Here is a 22,955-nt window from a genome sequence, read left to right as displayed (position 1 = left end):
AATCCTCCTCCTAGTAGGAGTAGGACTCCTCCTTTCCTACTCCTACTAGGAGGGGGAAGGAAGGGGGAAGGAAAGAGGGGGGGCGCCGCCCCCCCTCCTAGTCCAATTCGGACCAGAGGGTGGAGGGGGCGCGCGGCCCATGCTGGCCGCCCCTCTCTCCTTTCCCCTAAGGCCCATAAGGCCCAATACTCTCCCGGGGGTTCCGGTAACCCCCCCCCCCCCGGCACTCCGGTTTTCTCCGAAATCACCCGGAACACTTCCGGTGTCCGAATATAGTCGTCCAATATATCAATCTTTATGTCTCGACCATTTCGAGACTCCTCGTCATGTCCGTGATCACATCCGGGACTCCGAACAAACTTCGGTACATCAAAACTTATAAACTCATAATAAAACTGTCATCGTAACGTTAAGCGTGCAGACCCTACGGGTTCGAGAACTATGTAGACATGACCTAGAACCATTCTCGGTCAATAACCAATAGCGGAACCTGGATGCCCATATTGGCTCCTACATATTCTATGAAGATCTTTATCGGTCAAACCGCATAACAACATACTTTGTTCCCTTTGTCATCGGTATGTTACTTGCCCGAGATTCGATCGTCGGTATCCAATACCTAGTTCAATCTCGTTACCGGCAAGTGTCTTTACTCGTTACATAATGCATCATTCCGTAACCAACTCATTGGTCACATTGCTTGCAAGGCTTATAATGATGTGCATTACCGAGAGGGCCCAGAGATACCTCTCCGACAATCGGAGTGACAAAACCTAATCTCGAAATACGCCAACTCAACATGTACCTTCGGAGACACCTGTAGTACTCCTTTATAATCACCCAGTTACGTTGTGACGTTTGGTAGTACCCAAAGTGTTCCTCCGGTAAACGGGAGTTGCATAATCTCATAGTTACAGGAACATATATAAGTCATGAAAAAAGCAATAGCAACATACCAAACGATCAAGTGCTAGGCTAACGGAATGGGTCATGTCAATCACATCATTCTCCTAATGATGCGATCCCATTGATCAAATGACAACACATGTCTATGGTTAGAAAACATAACCATCTTTGATTAATGAGCTAGTCAAGTAGAGGCATACTAGTGACTATATGTTTGTCTATGTATTCACACATGTATCATGTTTCCGGTTAATACAATTCTAGCATGAATAATAAACATTTATCATGAAATAAGGAAATAAATAATAACTTTATTATTGCCTCTAGGGCATATTTCCTTCAGTCTCCCATTTGCACTAGAGTCAATAATCTAGTTCACATCGCTATGTGATTTAACACCAATATTTACATCTGCATGTGATTAATACCCATAGTTCACATCATCATGTGATCAACACCCAAAGGGTTTACTAGAGTCAATAATCTAGTTCACATCGCTATGTGATTAACACCCAAAAGAGTACTAAGGTATGATCATGTTTTGCTCGTGAGAGAAGCTTAGTCAACGGGTCTGTCATATTCAGTGTCGTATGTATTTCACAAATATTCTATGTCCACAATGCTCTGCACGGAGCTACTCTAGATAATTGCCCCCACTTTCAATATGTATCCAGATTGAGACTTAGAGTCATCTGGATTGGTGTAAAAGCTTGCATCGTTGTAACTTTTACAACGGGCTCTTTTATCACCTCCATAATCGAGAAACATCTCCTTAGTCCTCACTAAGTATATTCTTGACCCATGTCCAGTGATCTACTTATTAGATCAAAATTGTATTCCTTTGCCAAACACAGAGCAAGGTATACAATAGGTCTGGTTCACAGCATAGCATACTTTATAGAACCTATGACTGAGGCATAGGGAATGAATTTTCATTCTCTTTCTATTTTCTGCAATGGTCGGGTCTTGAGTCTTACTCAACTTCACACCTTGTAACACAGGCAAGAACTCCTTCTTTGACTATTCCATTTTGAACTATTTCAAAAAAATTATCAAGGTATGTACTCATTGAAAAATCTTATCAAGCGTCTTGATCTATCTATACAGATCTTGATGCTCAATGTGTAAGCAGCTTCACCGAGGTCTTGCTTTGAAAAACTCTTATTCAAGTATCCTTTCATGCTATCCAGAATTTCCATATCATTTCCAATTAACAATATGTCATCCACATATAATATTAGAAATGCTACAGAGCTCCCACTCACTTTCTTGTAAATATAGGCTTCTTCAAAAGTCTGTATAAAACCATATGCTTTGATCAACTCATCAAAGCGTATATTCCAACTCCGAGATGCTTGCACCAGTCCATAGATGGATCGCTGGAGCTTGCACAATTTGTTAGCACCTTTAGGATTGACAAAACCTTCTGGTTGCATCATATACAACTCTTCTTTAAGAAAACCATTAAGGAATGTAGTTTCGACATCCATTTGCCAGATTTCATAAAACGTGGCAATTGCTAACATGATTCGGACAGACTTAAGCATCGCTACATTTGAGAAAATCTCATTGTAGTCAACACCTTGAACTTGTCGAAAATCTTTTTGCGACAAGTCGAGCTTTGTACATAGTAACACTACTATTAGCGTCTGTCTTCCTCTTGAAGATCCATTTATTTAACATGGCTTGCTGATCATCGAGCAAGTCAATCAAAGTCCATACTTTGTTCTCATACATGGATCATATCTCAGATTTTATGGCCTCTAGCCATTTTGCGGAATCTGGGCTCATCATAGCTTCCTCATAGTTCGTAGGTTCATCATGGTCAAGTAACATGACTTCCAGAATAGGATTACCGTACCACTCTGGTACGGATCTTACTCTGGTAGACCTACGAGGTTCAGTAGAAACTTGATCTGAAGTTTCATGATCAATATCATTAGCTTCCTCATTAATTGGTGTAGATGTCACAGGAACCGGTTCTTGTGATGAACTACTTTCCAATAAGGGAGCAGGTACAGTTACCTCATCAAGTTCTACTTTCCTCCCACTCACTTCTTTCGAGAGAAACTCCTTCTCTAGAAAGGATCTATTTTTAGCAACGAATATCTTGCCTTTGGATCTGTGATAGAAGGTGTACCCAACAGTTTCCTTTGGGTATTCTATGAAGATGCACTTCTCCGATTTGGGTTCGAGCTTATCAGGTTGAAACTTTTTCACATAAGCATCGCAGCCCCAAACTTTTAAGAAACGACAACTTTGGTTTCTTGTCAAACCACAGTTCATAAGGCGTCGTCTCAACGGATTTAGATGGTGCCCTTTTAACGTGAATGCAGCTGTCTCTAATGCATAACCCCAAAACAATAATGGTAAATCAATAAGAGACATCATAGATCGCACCATATCCAATAAAGTGCGGTTACGACGTTCGGACACACCATAACGTTGTGGTGTTCCAGGTGGCGTGAGCTGTGAAACTATTTCACATTGTTTTAATTGAAGACCAAACTCGTAACTCAAATATTTGTCTCCACGATCAGATCGTAGAAACTTTATTTTCTTGTTACGATGACTTTTCCACTTCACTCTGAAATTCTTTGAACCTTTCAATTATTTCAGACTTATGTTTTATCAAGAAGATATACTCATATCTGCTCAAATCATCTTGTGAAGGTCAGAAAATAATGATACCTGCCACGAGCATCAACATTTATTGGACCGCATACATCGGTATGTATTGTTTCCAATAAGTCAGTAGCTCGTTCCATTGTTCCGGAGAACGGAGTTTTAGTCATCTTGCCCAAAAGGCACGGTTCGCAAGCATCAAATGATTCATAACCAAGTGATTCTGAAAATCCATCTTTATGGAGTTTCTTCATGCACTTTACACCGATATGACCCAAACGGCAGTGCCACAAATAAGTTGCACTATCATTATCAACTTTGCATCTTTTGGCATCAATATTATGAATATGTGTATTACTACGATCGAGATCCAACAAACTATTTTCATTGGGTGTATGACCATCAAAGGTTTTATTCATTTAAACAGAACAACAATTATTCTCTGATTTTAATGAATAACCGTATTGCAACAAACATGATCAAATCATATTCATGCTCAACGCAAACACCAAATAACATTTATTTAGGCTCAACACTAATCCTGAAAGTATAGGGAGTGTGCGATGATGATCATATCAATCTTGGAACCACTTCCAACATACATTGCCACTTCACCTTCAACTAGTTTATGTTTATTCTGTAACTCCTGTTTCGAGTTACTAATCTTAGCAACTGAACAAGTATCAAATACTCAGGGGTTACTATAAACACTAGTAAGGTACACATCAATAACATGTATATCAAATATACCCTTGTTCACTTTGCCATCCTTCTTATCCACCAAATATTCAAGGCATTTCCGCTTCTAGTGACCATTTCCTTTGCAGTATAATCACTCAGTTTCAGGCTTTGGTCCAGCTTTGGGCTTCTTCGCGGGAGTGACAACTTGCTTGCCATTCTGCTTGAAGTTTCCTTTCTTTCCCTTTGCCCTTTTCATGAAACTAGTGGTCTTGTCAATCATCAACACTTGATGCTCTTTCTTGATTTCTACCTTCGTCGATTTCAGCATCACGAAGAGCTCGGAAAACGTTTTCGTCATCCCTTGCATTATAGTTCATCACAAAGTTCTACTAACTTGGTGGTGGTGACTAGAGAACTCTGTCAATCACTATCTTATCTGGAAGATTAACTCCCACTTGATTCAAGCGATTGTAGTACCCAGACAATCTGAGCACATGCTCACTAGTTGAGCGATTCTCCTCCATCTTTTAGCAATAGAACTTGTTGGAGACTTCTTATCTCTCAACTCGGGTATTTGCTTGAAATATTAACTTCAATTCCTGGAACATCTCATATGGTCCATGACGTTCAAAACGTCTTTGAAGTCCCGATTCTAAGTCATTAAGCATGGTGCACTAAACTATCAAGTAGTCATCATATTGAGCTAGCCAAACGTTCATAACGTCTGCATTTGCTCCTGCAATAGGTCTGTCACCTAGCGGTGCATTAAGGACATAATTCTTCTATGCAGCAATGAGGATAAACCTCAGATCACGGATCCAATCCGCATCATTGCTACTAACATCTTTCAACACAATTTTCTCTAGGAACATATCAAAATAAACATATGAAAGCAACAACGCAAGCTATTGATCTACAACATAATTTGCAAAATACTACCAGGACTAAGTTCATGATAAATTAAAGTTCAATTAATCATATTACTTAAGAACTCCCACTTAGACAGACATCTCTCGAGTCATCTAAGTGATCATGTGATCCAAATCAACTAAACCATAACCGATCATCATGTGAGATGGAGTAGTTTTCAATGGTGAACATCACTATGTTGATCATATCTACTATATGATTCACGCTCGACCTTTCGGTCTTCGTGTTCCGAGGCCATATCTGCATATGCTAGGCTCGTCAAGTTTAACCTGAGTATTCTGCGTGTGCAAAACTAGCTTGCACCCGTTGTAGATGGACGTAGAGCTTATCACACCCGATCATCACGTGGTGTCTGGGCACGACGAACTTTGGCAACGGTGCATACTCAGGGAGAACACTTCTTGATAATTTTTAGTGAGAGGTCATCTTAAAATGCTACCGTCAATCAAAGCAAGATAAGATGCATAAAGGATAAACATCACATGTAATCAATATAAGTGATATGATATGGCCATCATCATCTTGTGCTTGTGATCTCCATCTCCAAAGCACCGTCGTGATCACCATCGTCACCGGCGGGACACCTTGATCTCCATCGTAGCATCGTTGTCGTTACGCCATCTATTGCTTCTACGACTATCGCTACCGCTTAGTGATAAAGTAAAGCAATTACAGGGCGTTTGCATTTCATACAATAAAGCGACAACCATATGGCTCCTGCCAGTTGCCGATAACTTCGGTTACAAAACATGATAATCTCATACAATAAAATATAGCATCACGTCTTGACCATATCACATCACAACATGCCCTGCAAAAACAAGTTAGACGTCCTCTACTTTGTTGTTGCAAATTTTACGTGGCTGCTACGGGCTTAGCAAGAACCGTTCTTACCTACGCATCAAAAACCACAATGATAGTTTGTCAAGTTGGTGTTGTTTTAACCTTCACAAGGACCGGGCGTAGCCACACTCGATTCAGCTAAAGTGAGAGAGACAGACACCCGCCAGCCACCTTTAAGCACGAGTGCTTGCAACGGTGAAACCAGTCTCGCGTAAGCGTACGCGTAATGTCGGTCCGGGCCGCTTCATCTCACAATACCGCCGAACCAAAGTATGACATGCTGGTAAGCAGTATGACTTGTATCGCCCACAACTCACTTGTGTTCTACTCGTGCATATAACATCAATGCATAAAACATAGCTCGGATGCCACTGTTGGGGAACGTAGTAATTTCAAAAAATTTCCAACGCACACGCAAGATCATGGTGATGGCATAGCAATGAGAGGGGAGAGTGTTGTCTACGTACCCTTGTAGACTGAAAGCGGAAGCGTTATCACAACGCGGTTGATGTAGTCGTACGTCTTCACGATCCGACCGATCCAAGTACCAAACGTACGGCACCTCCGAGTTCAACACACGTTCAGCTCGATGACGATCCCCGGGCTCCGATCCAGCAAAGCTTCGGGGATGAGTTCCGTCAGCACGACGGCGTGGTGACGATGATAATGCTCTACCGGCGCAGGGCTTCGCCTAAACTCCGCTACGATATAACCGAGGTGGAATATGATGGAGGGGGGCACCGCACACGGCTAAGGAACGATCCGTAGATCAACTTGTGTGTCTATGGGGTGCCCCCTGCCCCCGTATATAAAGGAGGGAGGGGGGAGGCTGGCCGGCCCCTTGGGCATGCCAAGGGAGGAGGAATCCTCCTCCTAGTAGGAGTAGGACTCCTCCTTTCCTACTCCTACTAGGAGGGGGAAGGAAGGGGGAGAGGGGGAAGGAAAGAGGGGGGCGCCGCCCCCCCTCCTAGTCCAATTCGGACCAGAGGGTGGAGGGGGTGCGCGGCCCATGCTGGCCGCCCCTCTCTCCTTTCCCCTAAGGCCCATAAGACCCAATACTCTCTCGGGGGGTTCCGGTAACCCCCCCCCCCCCCCGGCACTCCGGTTTTCTCCGAAATCACCCGGAACACTTCCGGTGTTCGAATATGGTCGTCCAATATATCAATCTTTATGTCTCGACCATTTTGAGACTCCTCGTCATGTCCGTGATCACATACGGGACTCCAAACAAACTTCGGTACATCAAAACTTATAAACTCATAATAAAACTGTCATCGTAACGTTAAGCGTGCGGACCCTACGAGTTCGAGAACTATGTAGACATGACCTAGAACCATTCTCGGTCAATAACCAATAGCGGAACCTGGATGCCCATATTGGCTCCTACATATTCTACGAAGATCTTTATCGGTCAAACCGCATAACAACATACTTTGTTCCCTTTGTCATCGGTATGTTACTTGCCCGAGATTCGATCGTCGGTATCCAATACCTAGTTCAATCTCGTTACCGGCAAGTCTCTTTACTCGTTACGTAATGCATCATTCCGTAACCAACTCATTGGTCACATTGCTTGCAAGGCTTATAATGATGTGCATTACCGAGAGGGCCCAGAGATACCTCTCCGACAATCGGAGTGACAAAACCTAATCTCGAAATACGCCAACTCAACATGTACCTTCGGAGACACCTGTAGTACTCCTTTATAATCACCCAGTTACGTTGTGACGTTTGGTAGTACCCAAAGTGTTCCTCCGGTAAACGGGAGTTGCATAATCTCATAGTTACAGGAACATGTATAAGTCATGAAGAAAGCAATAGCAACATACCAAACGATCAAGTGCTAGGCTAACGGAATGGGTCATGTCAATCACATCATTCTCCTAATGATGCGATCCCATTAATCAAATGACAACACATGTCTATGGTTAGGAAACATAACCATCTTTGATTAATGAGCTAGTCAAGTAGAGGCATACTAGTGACTATATGTTTGTCTATGTATTCACACATGTATCATGTTTCCGGTTAATACAATTCTAGCATGAATAATAAACATTTATCATGAAATAAGGAAATAAATAATAACTTTATTATTGCCTCTAGGGCATATTTCCTTCAGTAGTAGCGCGGTGGCACCCGCGCTACTACTACCTATTAGCTGTAGCGTCGTATCAGTAGCGCGGGCACCCGCGCTACTGCTAGGCTTTTCCCTAGTAGTGCTAGCAGGTAGCAACCTCGCACCAACAATCAGCTGAGTAGATCCATTCCTAAACATCTTCTACAGCATATACAACCACCCACGGATCTAAACTACCACCAAATTTGCACCAACAACAGGAACAAATCGCGACTACTGGTAGCAGGAAAACACGCGTTCAGCCTCCAAATCGAAGCACAACACGGCACAATCCAACAAAGACTAGACTAGCACGAGGCGGCCAGGGTAAACCATGCTAGAAAGAAATGAAGGAAGGGGGGAATTTTTGGTCGTACCTCGCTTGGACATCTTGGAAGAGGGGGCGGTACCCGGCGGCGGCAGCGAAGGGGGAATGACGGCGCCGGGGCCACCAGGGTGGAGGGGGCACCGCGGCGACGGGGGTCACATGGGGCGGCGACGGCTCGGGCACAGGGGCGGGACGGGGTGACGCGGCGAGGGGGTGGCGCGGGGCGGAGGAGGGGGTCGCCGGGGCGGCGGGGCGTCGCGGTAACGGGGGTGGCGCGAGGCGGCAGCGGCACGGGGGCGGGGCGGCGGCGGCTCGGGCACGGGACGGAGAGAGAGAGGGGACAGAGAGATGGGTCAGCGGGCGTCGTTGGCATTTTGTTAGGGAACGATTCTTTGTCGTGGCAAACATGACCTTTGCCGTCAGTTTTCTTCAAAGAGCTGGCTGACGGCAAAGATCCTGATTTCAGTAGTGTATCTGTCTAAACGCGGTCTGTCTCCTCCCTTCCGCATAGTCGCCGCATCCTACCTCTCCATCCTCGCTTCCCCTTTCCGCTGCTAGACCATTGGCTGGGTAAGTCCCGGCACTATTCAATGAAGGCGGCGGCAGTGATGTCTCTACTCTCCCTTCAATGGTGAGACATGGTCTACAGACGATGACTTGAGGCACATTGTATGACTATGCAGCAGTGGTGGTGGTGTTTTCAGCCGGACCGGCGATCTCTGGTGGCGAGTCATTGATGGTTGTGATCCCATGCGCAGGTCCGCGGGGCGACGGTAGTGACCATCTGTGTCCGAGATGAGGCGGTCCTCTGTTCGGGCGCATGGATGGCGGTGTGGTTTTGTGCTTCTAGGTAGTTGTCGCAGCAAGTTGTTCGGTCTTGGACCTTCAAATCCTGCGGTAACGAAGAGTATGTTTTGCCGACCAATTCAACCACTCCAATAGAGACGCGGAGCATGAGGACAGTTCGAGACAACCGGGAGTGTCCCAAATTAGGATTTTGGTGATGTCAGTGACCTTCCTCCCTCGCCAATCTTCACCGCATGGGCGACCGGCTTTCGTCATTCCGAGCCTTTGGTGACGACTGTCACTTATTGCAGCTTGATTGTATGCTTGTTGTGCTGGCATGGTCTTTGCTTGCGTGGAATCTCACGTCAAGACAATGTTATGTATGTAGTTGTTAGGATCGCAGAAAGTGATGGTGAAAATACATAATGACTTCGATTCAGTGGTGCTTCCTGAGTACCTGGTCAGAAGTTGTGGGGGAAAACCCTAGGCCTGGCCCTGTTTGATTATACATGGCATGGTTATACCCCCATTGAGTCAATATGAATCAGCTCGTATTGCATACGATGACATCATTGACTATATCGACAATTAATAAATTGCACGTAATGATAGCAAATCATACATACATAGGTCTTCCTTAATCATACTTTCAAAATGTATGGCTTCCTGGAATCGTGTGTCATTTTTCTTTACTATTGCTTCAGTGCATTTTTTATTGTACAATCTAAGGAAGAAGACTATAGTATACTTTGCAATGTGATTTTATTTTGTATAATCATCGGTCTGCGTCTAGTTGCCTTTTCATTGTCCTAGCTATTGTTTTCCTCGATAGATATCAAATATAAGATGCCCTTTAGGTGTCTTTTTAAAAAAATGCAAATTTTATGACCTTTTTTCTATCATGTGGCTACAAACTAATGGTAAAAGAGGTATATTGACCCCGGCAAAAAGAAATGAGATACACGAAAAATGCCTCTATTCTATACACCACTATTTTACTCTCTCGCATGGTGACAAGGTGAAGTCTTCCTCTCCTTGACCTTCATGTGTGAGCCCATGGATTCACCTCCCCTCTATCTTCCACTCCGGTGGCCGGTCGTGTGGAGGGGAATCCCGGTGCCTTGGCTTCGGCTTGTAGATAGGTTAGGGCTTTAGTCCCCGTAGGGGCTGCGCTTGGGCGGATGACGACGCATCATCTTTGAGTCAGTTTTCTAGGCTCCGATCCTCCTCGAGTTTGTCCGCCGAACAGGTCCGACGGAGTTGCAACATAGATTACCGTCGGTCCTTGGTGCAGTAAGATTAGGGTTTCTCATCATGCGTACGCGATGGCGAGGTCTGGTATCAGGTTCTTCATATCGATTGAAGAGTTCAATGGCGACAAATGCGGCTTCAGGGCACTGGTCCTTAGGGCATGTGCACGAAGACTTTTTGACCGTCATCGACAAGGTCAAGCTGGATCCAGCATGGGAGTGGTGACAATGGCGCATCGGCGGCTCGTACTGGCGACAACAGTGGTTGTTTGGTGGACCAGGTTTCATAAACCGCAGCTAGGTTCTGGCGGCAATGGTCGTGCAAGCAGCCCTAGCCACACCCTTCCCTAGCCTCCGCACCCTCATGCTGGCCATCGCTTCCCCTATCTCTCTCCTCTAGATTGGATCTAGTGCTAGCTGTCAGCGCGCTGCTGCTACTCCACCCCGTTGATTCCTGTTGCTCTTCATGTGTTGGTCCACACATGGCCGCTGTTCTGTGATACGGAATGTGTGGATACCTCGGAGATGTCATACACTCGGTAGTGTATCTTGGTTGCCTGCACCTCGATAGTGTATCTTGGTTTGGTTCGTGCGTGGTAAAAAGTTTGTTTTGCGTAGCATGTTTCCCAATAGTAAACATGTTGTAATATACATATGACACAATTTTCCTGCTCCAAGATGATTTTGCTTGTGCTCACAATTTTATGTTCATTCTTTGCCTGTTTGAGCAGATGTCGAACTTAAAAACTGACTCATAAAAGTGAATTATTCCACTTTGTTGTGCTATTACCAAGGCTGCTAGTTTTGCTTCATTTTTTACCTGCCCTATAGGTTCTTTTCCCATGAAATATTTAGGTCTACTTGCAGATAAAAAATAATCAGAAATAAACATTGAAAAAGTCCCGAGGATAAAATGGAGAAAGATGTAGCAGCTGACAGTGTAAACTCTTGGCCAGTAGGGACAGGTTTAATTTGATTCAATCTTCTCTCATCAGTATACAAAATTTATGATGTCCTTTTATGGGCTCCCTAGGAGGTTCAGAATGGCAGGAAGAAGCAAATAAGAAAAATACCATTTAGTCAAATTATTACAGGTGTGTAGACCAAAAGACCTGGGTGGCTTGGGAATTCAAAAACCATCACTAATGAACCAGGCTTCATTGTGTAAATGGTGATGCGAAGTATATAACTTAAACGGTTTATGGCAAACCATTCTGAAAAACAAGTATCAGAAGAATCATTGTCTAACTGGAATTATACCTAAACTTTGTGTTTCTCAGTTTTGGAGTGGTTCGCTTAAACACAAACAACCTTTCTTCTCTTAGTGTAAACTCAGTGCGGGGAATGGTAAGAATGTGAGATTTTAGGAGGATTGGTGGCTCGGTGACAAGCCTCTCAAATGCAACTACCCTATGTTGTGTAACATTTGTTTTGATAAAAACCTCTCGGTCGCAGAAGTTTTTAATAAAGGACTTGATAATATACTTGTCGGGCGTGGTGACTACCGTAGAGGTGGATGCTACCTGCGTGCCAGATGAACGAGAGATGTGGACCGGTGGCGGAGGACAAACGGTGTGGAGGCCTGGTGTAGCGGTGGAGGTCACGAAGTTCTGGTAGGGGCTTGGCGGGCGGCCGGAGCGATAGAACGACGGTGTCGACGAGAGTGAAAGCGGATGAACAGAAAGAGGGAGGATGGAGACACGGGTCCAGGTGGGGTTTTGGGTGTCGGAGCCGGTTGGCGTCCGGACCCCACAGCCCCCTAATTTGCTTTTGATTTGCGAGAGAGTAGACGTCCGGACAGGTCCGCGCCCGATGTGGGACGCTGTTGGATAACAAACTGCGTTCGGATAGCTCGGTCCGAACGTTTGCGGAAGGTTTGAGGGTCCGCTTTGGAGATGCCCTTAGGCTTATGTTGTTGCTTTGTCTTTCTTTTGATAGTATGTAAAAGACAATATGGTTTCTTGTCAAGTTTTCTTGCAAAAGCATTTGGGGACGGATGGATCTCGTAAGCACAATCACAACTCAGACATCACAACAAGCATAGTAGTACTTATTACTACATAGTAGAAGTAGTTGCTTATACTTGGCAGCACTGAGATTATTTCATCATCACTCACTAGCTCATAGCCTTATTAGTTCATGGCGGCGTCGATACACTGACGGAAAAGAAGAGCAACAAGAGCATGTATCCTCACATGAATCACTTCTTGGGTGGTGGAGTGAGCGCCGCCTTGAGCTTCTGCACGGTGGGCAGGTCGGTCCTGAACGACTTGGCCAGCACGGCGTCGTCGACGCCGGTGCCGAACACGGTGACGGGCACGGACACGGTGCCGGGTGCGGAGCTGCCAAATGCGGAGAGCGCAACGGCGCGGCTTTGGCCTGGGTTGGACTGGTAGTGCACCAGGCCCTTGGGGAACACGAACATGTCGCCGGCGGCCAGGTCCTGCGTGTAGAGCTTGCCGGCCGTGTTGACGAAGCCGACGGAGAGCGCGCCGTCAAGGACGAGCAGCAGCTCGGCGGCGCGGGGGTGGGTGTGTGGCGGGTTCACAGATTCGGAGGGGAACTTGAGCATGGCGTAGGCCACACTTTGCCCATTGAGCGCAGGGAATTCCATCATGGTGGCCTTGGTCACCGTGAAGTTCTGCGCCCCCGGCATCGGCATCGGCATGGTAAAGTTGCGGCGGAAGCCGGTGTAGGTGAAGAAGTCGCCGGTGATGTTCATTGGTGGCATGCCGATCATGGAAGTCGGCACGATGAAGTCGCTGAGGATGTCCGGGTCGCCGGCCACGGCGGCCAACGGAGCCGAGGCCAGTGCAATCACCACCAACACCAAGGAGTAGTAGCAGTTGATGGAAGCCATTGGAAATGGATGTAGCTGCAAGCTAAGCTAACAGTTTAGCTTTGCTAACAGATTGATTAAGGCTGTGGTTGTGAGATGCGCTGAAGATGTTGAACGACTTGCTGTGTTAATTTATACAGAAGAGGTGGTCTAGTGATGTGAAGGAGTGTTGAGAAACCAAGGACGATGGATGCACATTGTGGAACAGCAAGCTGTAACCAGCTAGCGCTAATTGACAGTTCGACACGCATCTGAGGAAGAATTTACTGGCCGATGTTATGCAATTCTTGGTGTCTCCAAGCATATGGATATACCTTCAATGCAACGCGGAATTTATATTTGTTTCCATTATAATGGAAAATTTGGTGTGTTTCATCAAAAGAAATCCGAAGCGGTTTCATTCGATTTGTTGTGGATTGGATGATGTCCCTAAAAAAAAACTTGGGTGTGTGAGTGTGTTTCATTCCCAACTTCATTAATCTGAGAAATTTAAAAATGTAACAACAAAATATGCATGTAATTTGTCCAAAGTCCAAACACAAAAGTCTAACCTATGTATGTACTAGCAATTTACAATAACTTAAAAAAGTTTTTCTTTAAGTCTAGAATATGTAATGTATGAACAAACCAAACTAGCAGCGAGTCACCAAGTGGACCAATCCCAATCAGGCCATACAGCATATGATGACATCATTGAATATGTCAGCAATTAATCAACATGTTGCACGTAATGATTGTGAAATCATACTAACTACTAGAAGGGTTGGGTTTCTTCAAAATATTGGGTTTCTTCGAAAAACAATCACTCTGTTTCAAAATATAAGGTGTATTACTTTTTTGAGAAGTCAATCATTTTATGTTTGATCAAAATTGTAGAGAACTTTATCAAAATCCAAAATATCAAATCGGTATTTTTAAATTCGCCATGAAATGAATTTCCATACATTTTTTATATTGTGGTTGTCGATATTTTTCCTCTGAAATTGGTCGAAGTTAAAGAATTTGACTTTCTACAAAACTAATACCCCTTATATTTTGGAATCAATGGGATATTTAGTTTGACGGGTAGGGGAGATGATAGCGTGTGTTTTATATTTATTTATAATGTGGTGGTTGGTGGGCCTTTCGTGGTGTGATTATGTGTTACCTGCTAACCAGCCTATATTTACGTGGGGAAATTTCTGTGTCGGTGGTCGCATGAACTACTATTTTGGTGCTACAATATCGCATGGTGGCGCTTCATTTTACATGTGGTGGGAGGGTGCGTGGGATATTGATAGGTTTTTAAAGGCCGGTTGCTGCTGATTGGTTTGAAAAATCGTTGGCCCGGTCAAAATCATAAACCAAAATCAAAATTAAATACCTCGACTGAATGAAAGAGCTTCATAATTAGGAGACAATGCATTAAAAATATTGAATGGGAGAGCTTGAGAAAGTGTTGACTCGGTCAAAATTGGTTGACCTAATTCCAAATTGAATACCTCACTTGATTGCGAGACTTTAAAAAATTAGGAAATATAGTGTATAATAAAAAAGAATTGAATGAGAGAGCTTTGAAAAATTATTGACCTGGTCAAAATTTGGTAACCAAATTGTAATTGAAGACCTCAATTGAATGTAGGCTCTTTAAAGCTAGGGAGCTTAGTGTTACAGAGGATTGTGCAATTATTGTATACATACCACACTGTTGAAAGTATTTAAAAATATAATGTATTAATTTATAGTAGTAAAAGGTTTATATTCAAATGCAAATCATAGCTTTATATAAGGATTGAAATGCACCATTACTTCATTAACTCAAACTAATTGTTTGATCTGATAAGGGAAAAACAATAATGCTAGACCTACAAAGAATTTACAAAACGTTTTACTAACTTTTCAAACTAATTCTCTCTCTCCCCTCTGAATGGGGCTTGCTAACCACCACAACAGTAAAAGCTTTGTGCACAAAGACGCAACAAACAATATATATCGTAACGCAAAGATACAGTTAACTATTTCAAAAGTGCATTTAAAAAATTATATAAAGCTCCGAGTGGATTCACTGGGACTCGTACCCTCACCCTAAGGAAAATTCCAGCCTGACACTAATAAGACATGTGGTCACCAACTCACCATTCAATCCTCCTATAACGAATCTATCTCCCCGGATATGTGATTCCAACAACATGCAATTAGTGGGTTTTAGGGTCTCATTTGACAACGCTATGGTGGCGGCAGCGACACCCTTGAGAAACGTTGGCGCTCCTCTGGACAACGTTGACAAGCTGACGAGATTAGAGTTTGGTTGTGCACGTCGTCTCTTTGAGGAGGTGACGGAGACATTGTTCGCACACGAATACGTCGCCGTGTACCCTCGACACCGGGGGTGATGCACCACAACTCACATCGAAGGAGACCCACCGAAAGCGCGGTCGGGCGCTTTTGGAGACCCGAGACCCCATGTGCCCAGGAGGGACCCCGTCAGGGCACACGGCGGCTATGGGCTGCCCTAGGTCGGCTTGACCATCCCTAGGGCCTCGATGTTCGTCGCCCTGCAAAGAAGAACGAATGAAGAACGAGGAAGAAGAAGAACAAAGGGAAAAGATAAAAGTAAAGGTCAAAGTGGCAGATGATTTGTTCGATTGTGTGTTGTTCAATCGGCCATCACCTCTTGTCTATATAAGAGGCTGATGGACTTCTCGTACAATAAAAGGACTTTCCTAGCCATCCAAATTATCAAAACCTAACAAAGCACGGACTATTCACGACCTCCGGCCCGGCGGCTCTAGGCCCGGATGATTCAGACTATTCACGAACTCGTATTAGGATGATTTTTATATCAAAATCAACCGTTTCGAAGAGACACACAACTTTTCTGTTGAACACTTTTCGATCTGAGGCCATCTTGAGGGGGTTTCAAGCTGTTTTCTAAAGTCTGCAGCAGAAAAACTTGTCCGGACGTCCGGAACCTTGCCCGGATGGTCTTTACCCGGATCATCCGGGTCTACAACCAGATCATACGGCTTAAATTTTTAGCTTCTGTTGTTTGGGTCATTTATTTGGCCTCTGGCCAGATGATCTGGACCCCGGCCCGGATGGTCCGGCCACGCAGTGCTGCAGCGCGCAGTTTTGGCTGTAATGTTCACATACGATCTCGGATGGGGATGATTTTTATATCGAAATCATCTGTCTCGATGAGATGAATAACTTTCATGTTGAAACTTTTTACATCTGAGGCTTCCTTAATTATGTTCCATGCCATTCTTTAATCTGATGTCAACACAGCTAACTCCAAAATCATCATACCTTTTGCATCTGACCTCCGTTTTGGACCATCTTTATATCTACTTCGATCATCTTGAAGAGAGTCATCTAATGGTGACATGAAATCCTTTTTAACGTCATCTTGTTACAGCCTCAATTCACTCTTTGCGATCATGCCATTTTCGAGCGTCAACACATGTCCCCCTGTTTTTCGGCAAACCTAGCATTGCCGAAAAATAACTTGTATCGTGTTGGTTCTAAGGACGATGTCAACACTCCATCGGCCATTTATATGTGCTTAGGACGATAATTTCATATCGGCCACGTCTTTGCTTAGGGCGGTAGTTATATATCGGCCACTTTGATTAGCATCAAAATACAGCTAATCGAATGTATGGTGATGAAGTAAAACCCTTGCATGATGTAAGAAGTTATATTGCGTCCATGGATCAAAATAAGTCGATGGAGGGTAACCAGTCATACCTGAAGATGTATTCCATGTCATCGACATCAATGGCATAGTTCGAGAATGTGGATAATGTGTGCACCAAAGACGTTGAAACCTTCGGCTTGGTTATTCATAATTTTCACTCTTTTCCTACTTTACCTTTGTTGCACTTCTTGCAATGAAAGCTTGCACATCATTCTTGTTTTGAGTACTTCCTTTGGGAACCCATGCCATGTTTCTGTTTTCAAGCTCTTGTGCACTAAATTTTTGTAATTTCTTCTTTTGCCAATACGATAAGGCGAGTGAGCGTTCCGGCTGTTATTTTGTTTGAACTAATGACAATTCTTGTTTTACCTTGTGCACTTTCAACTTCTTCCATTCAGATTTGGCACTTGATTGACTTTCCTTGGTGTCTTTTGTTGCGAATGTCAACACTTTAATTGGCTCTTTTTCATTTGAGATCATATATGAAGCAACACACTTACGACCATCTTTTTTAATGCGATAGACTTGCTCAACCACCTCCTTATCCTTTCTTATGCTCCGGACCGATTCTTTTTTAGTGAAACGGTCTTTAACATATGGTTGTTTATTGTGGGCCTTTTTGTAGCTGCATGATCTTTGTGAGATCGTCTAAAATAAGATGGAGGATGTGCACTTGAATCATACCTGTCCGATGAATTTACATGAGCATAGGGAGGCATCCACGGCATTGGCATTGGCATTGGCGGCCCGAAATAAGGATATGAATATGTTGCATTGAAATTTTCCCTTTGCCAATACCGTGTTGGGGAACGTAGCATGCAATTTCAAAAAAATTGGAAGCATTTGACAACGCGGTTGATATAGTCGAACTTCTTCTAGCTCCGACCGATCAAGTACCGAACGTACGGCACCTCCGAGTTCTGCACACATTCAGCTCGATGACATCCCACGCCCTCTTGATCCAGCAAGATGTCGAGGAAGTAGATCAGTTCCGTCAGCACAACAGTGTGGTGACGATGATGGTGAAGTGATCCGCGCAGGACTTCGCCTAAGCACCGCGAGAATATGACCGGGGTGTAAATAGTGGAGGGGGGCGCCGCACACGGCTAACAATTGATGTTATGTGTTCTAGGCGCCCCCTTCCCCACATATATATAGGTGGGAGGGGAAGGGAAGAGGCCAGCAGGCGCCCAAGTGCTGGCCGCCGGCCACCTTGGGGCTTCCTTGCCATGCGCCCGATGCCATATTTGACGGAGCGGGGAAGGAAAGAGGGGGGGGGAGAAGGAAGTGGGAATCCTAATCCACACTTGCCTTTCTCCCTTTCCCTTTCCTTCTCCATCCCTGGCCGGCCCATATATGGGGTGCACCAGCCCCTTGTGGATGGTGCGTTCCCCTCTTGGCCCATAAGGCCCATATCTTTTGTCGGGGGTGCCCGAAACCCCTTCCAGTGACTCGATAAGTACCCGGTACCCCCCGGAACACTTCTGGTGTCCGAATACCATCGTCCTATATATCAATCTTTACCTCTCGACCATTTCAAGACTCTTCGTCATGTCCGTCATCTCATCCGGGACTCCGAACAATATTCAGTCACCAAATCACATAACTCATATAATACTATATCGTCATCGAACGTTAAGCATGCGGACCCTACGGGTTCGAGAACTATGTAGACATGACCGAGACACCTCTCCGGTCAATTACCAATAGCGGAACCTGGATGCTCATATTGGTTCCCACATATTCTATGAAGATCTTTATTGATCAAACCATTATGACAACATACGTTATTCCCTTTGTCCATCGATATGTTACTTGCCCGAGATTCGATCGTCGGTATCTTCATACCTAGTTCAATCTCGTTATCGGCAAGTCTCTTTACTCGTTCCATAATACATCATCCATTAGTCACTTTGCTTGCAAGGCTTCTTATGATGTGTATTACCGAGAGGGCCTAGAGATACCTTTCCGATACTCGGAGTGACAAATCCTAATCTCGATCTATGCCAACCCACAAACACCTTTGGAGATACCTGTAGAGCATCTTTATAATCACCCAGTTATGTTGTGATGTTTGATAGCACAGAAGGCATTCCTCCGGTACCCGGGAGTTGCATAATCTCATAGTCAAAGGAATATGTATTTGACATGAAGAAAGCAATAGCAATAAAACTGAACGATCATAATGCTAAGCTAACGGATGGGTCTTGTCCATCACATCATTCTCCTAATGATGTGATCCCATTCATCAAATGACAACACGTGTCTATGATTAGGAAACTTAACCATCTTTGATTAACGAGCTAGTCTAGTAGAGGCTTACTAGGGACACGGTGTTTTGTCTATGTATCCACACATGTATCAAGTTTCCGGTTAATACAATTCTGGCATGAATAATAAAAAATTATCATGATATAAGAAAATATAAAATAACAACTTTATTATTGCCTCTACGGCATATTTCCTTCAGTCTCCCACTTGCACTAGAGTCGATAATCTAGTTCACATCGCTATGTAATTTAACACCAATAGTTCACATCTTTATGTGATTAACACCCATAGTTCACATCACCATGTGACCAACACCCAAAGGGCTTACTAGAGTCAATAATCTAGTTCACATCGCTATGTGATTAACACCCAAAGAGTACTAAGGTGTGATCATGTTTTGCTTGTTAGAGAAGTTTAGTCAACGGGTCTGCCACATTCAGATTCGTATGTATTTTGCAAATTTCTATGTATACAATGCTCTGCATGGAGCTACTCTAACTAATTGCTCCCACGTTCAATACATATCTAGAAGACTTAGAGTCATCTAGATCAGTGCCAAAGATTGCATCGATGTAACTCTTTACGACGAACTCTTTCTCACCTCCATAACCGAGAAACATTTACTTAGTCCTCTTTAAGGTAACTGAGGATAATTTTGACCGTTGTCCAGTGATCTATTCCTGGATCACTATTGTACCCCTTACCGAACTCATGGCAAGGTACACAATAGGTTTTGTACCCAACATGGCATGCTTTATAGAACCTATGGCTAAGGCATAGGGAATGACTTTCATTCTCTCTTTATCTTCTGTCGTGGTCGGGTTTTGAGTCTTTACTCAACTTCACACCTTACAATACAGGCAAGAACTCCTTCTTTGACTGATCCATTTTGAACTCCTTCAAAATCTTGTCAAGGTATGTACTCATTGAAAGTCTTAATAAGCGTCTTGATCTATCTCTATAGATCTTGATGCACAATATGTAAGCAGCTTCACCGAGGTCTTTCATTGAAAAGTTCTTATTCAAGTATCCTTTTATGCTATCCAGAAATTCTATATCATTTCCAATCAATAATATGTTGGGAAACGTAGCATGCAATTTCAAAAAAAATCCTACGCTCATGCAAGATCTATCTAGGAGATGCATAGCAACGAGAGGGGGAGAGTGTGTCCACGTACCCTCATAGACCAAAAATGAAAGTGTTAACTTAATGCGATTGATGTAGTCGAACGTCTTCTCCAATCAACCGATCAAGTACCGAATGTATGACACCTCCGAGTTCTGCACACGTTCAGCTCGATGACGTCCCTCGAACTCTTGATCCAGCATAGTGTCGATGGAGTCGATGAGTTCCGTCAGCACGACGGCGTGATGACGGTGTTGGTGATGTGATCCGTGCAGGGCTTCGCCTAAGCACTACGATGATACTATCGGAGGAGTAAACGATGGAGGGGGGCACCGCACACGGCTATGACAATTGTTGTTCCTTTGGGGTGCCTCGTGCCCCCGTATATAAAGGAGGAGGGAGGAGGCCGGCCACCAAGGGCGCGCGCCATGGGGGGAGTCCTACTAGGACTCCACTCCTAGTAGGATTTGGCCCCCCTTTTTTTCCTTCTTTCCGGATGGGAAAAGGGGAAGGGAGAGGGAACCGGAGAAGGAAAGGGAGGCATGCCCCCTCCCCTAGTCCAATCGGACTCCCTATGGGAGGGGAGCGTGACCACCCCTTGTGGGATGCCTCCCCTCTACCCTATGGCCCATGTAGGCCCAATAATTTTCTGGGGGGTTCCGGTAACCTCCCGGTACTCCGAAAACATCTGAAACTTTTCGAGACCATTCCGGTGTCCGAATGTAACCTTCCAATATATCAATCTTTATCTCTCGACCATTTCGAGACTCCTCGTCATGTCCATGATCTAATCTAGGACTCTGAACATCCTTCGGTCACCAAAACACATAACTCATATAATACCAATCGTCATTGAACGTTAAGAGTGCGGACCCTACGGGTTCGAGAACTATGTAGACATGACCGAGACACCTCTCCGTTCAATAACCAATAGCGGAACCTGGATGCTCATATTGGCACCCACATATTCTATGAAGATCTTTATCGGTCGAACCGCAGTGTCAACATAGCTATTCCCTTAGTCATCGGTATGTTACTTGCCCGAGATTCGATCGTCGGTATCTCTATACCTAGTTCAATCTTGTTACCGGCAAGTCGCTTTACTCGTTCCATAATACATCATCTCGTAACTAACTCATTAGTCACATTGCTTGCAAGGCTTCATATGATGTGCATTACCGAGAGGGCCCAGAGATACCTCTCCGATGCTAGGGGTGAAAAATCCTAATCTCGATCTATGCCAACCCAACAAATACCTTCGGAGATACCTGTAGAGCATCTTTGTAATCACCCAGTTACGTTGTGACGTTTGATAGCACACAAAGCATTCCTCCGGTGTCCGGGAGTTGCATAATCTCATAGTCGGAGGAATATATATTTGACACGAAGAAAGCAGTAGCAATAAAACTGAACGATCATTATGCTAAGCTAACAGATGGGTCTTGTCCATCACATCATTCCACTAATGATGTGATCCCATTATCAAATGACAACTCATGTCCATGGCTAGGAAACTTAACCATATTTTGATCAACGAGCTAGTCAAGTAGAGGCATACTAGGGACACGTAGTTTTGTCTATGTATTCACACATGTATCAAGTTTCTGGTTAGTACAATTCTAGCATGAATAATAAACATTTATCATGAATAAGTAAATATAAAATAACAACTTTATTATTGCCTCTAGGGCATATTTCCTTCAGTCTCCCACTTGCACTAGAGTCAATAATCTAGATTACATTTCAACGAATCTAACACCCATGGAGTCTTGGTGCTGGTCATGTTTTGCTCATGGAAGAGGCTTAGTCAACGGGTCTGCAACATTCAGATCCGTATGTATTTTGCAAATCTCTATGTCTCCCTCCTTGACCAAATCTCGGATAGAGTTGAAGCGCCTCTTGATAGTTTGGTCTTTTTGTGAAATCTGGATTCCTTCGCCAAGGCAATTGCTCCAGTATTATCACAAAAGATTTTTATTGGACCCGATGCACTAGGTATTACACCGAGATCGGATATGAACTCCTTCATCCAGACTCCTTCATTTGCTGCTTCCGAAGTAGCTATGTACTCCGCTTCACACGTAGATCCCACCACGACGCTCTAGTTGGAACTACACCAACTGACAGCTCCATCATTCAATAAAAATACGGATCTGGATTGTGACTTAGAGTCATCCGGATCAGTGTCAAAGCTAGCGTTGACGTAACCATTTATGACAAGCTCTTCGTCACCTCCATAAACGAGAAACATATCCCTAGTCCTTTTCAGGTGCTTTAGGATGTTCTTGACTGTTGTCGGGTGATCCACTCCTGGATTACTTTGGCACCTCCCTGCTAAACTTATAGCAAGGCACACATCAGGTTTGGTACACAGCATAGCATACATGATAGAACCTATGGCTGAGGCATAGGGAATGACTTTCATTTTCTCTCTATCTTCTGAAGTGGTCAGGCATTGAGTCTGACTCAACTTTACACCTTGTAATACAGGCAAGGACCTTTTCTTTGACTGATCCATTTTGAACTTCTTCAAAACTTTATCAAGGTATGTGCTTTGTGAAATTCCTATCAA

The 22,955-nt window shown here is 44.2% G+C and overlaps 1 protein-coding gene across 1 annotated transcript; it reads right to left on the bottom strand.

Moving 5' to 3' along the window:
- Window positions 1-12,490: 12,490 nt before the first annotated feature.
- Window positions 12,491-13,384, bottom strand: LOC123116618 (germin-like protein 9-3). Its single transcript, XM_044537560.1, has one exon. The coding sequence runs from the start codon at window positions 13,326-13,328 to the stop codon at window positions 12,669-12,671; it is 660 nt and encodes a 219-aa protein (XP_044393495.1). The 5' UTR covers window positions 13,329-13,384; the 3' UTR covers window positions 12,491-12,668.
- Window positions 13,385-22,955: the final 9,571 nt, after the last annotated feature.

This window comes from Triticum aestivum, chromosome 5B (assembly GCF_018294505.1).
Source record: "Triticum aestivum cultivar Chinese Spring chromosome 5B, IWGSC CS RefSeq v2.1, whole genome shotgun sequence".
NCBI lineage: Eukaryota > Viridiplantae > Streptophyta > Magnoliopsida > Poales > Poaceae > Triticum > Triticum aestivum.
This window is presented reverse-complemented; position numbering and strand designations above follow the sequence as displayed.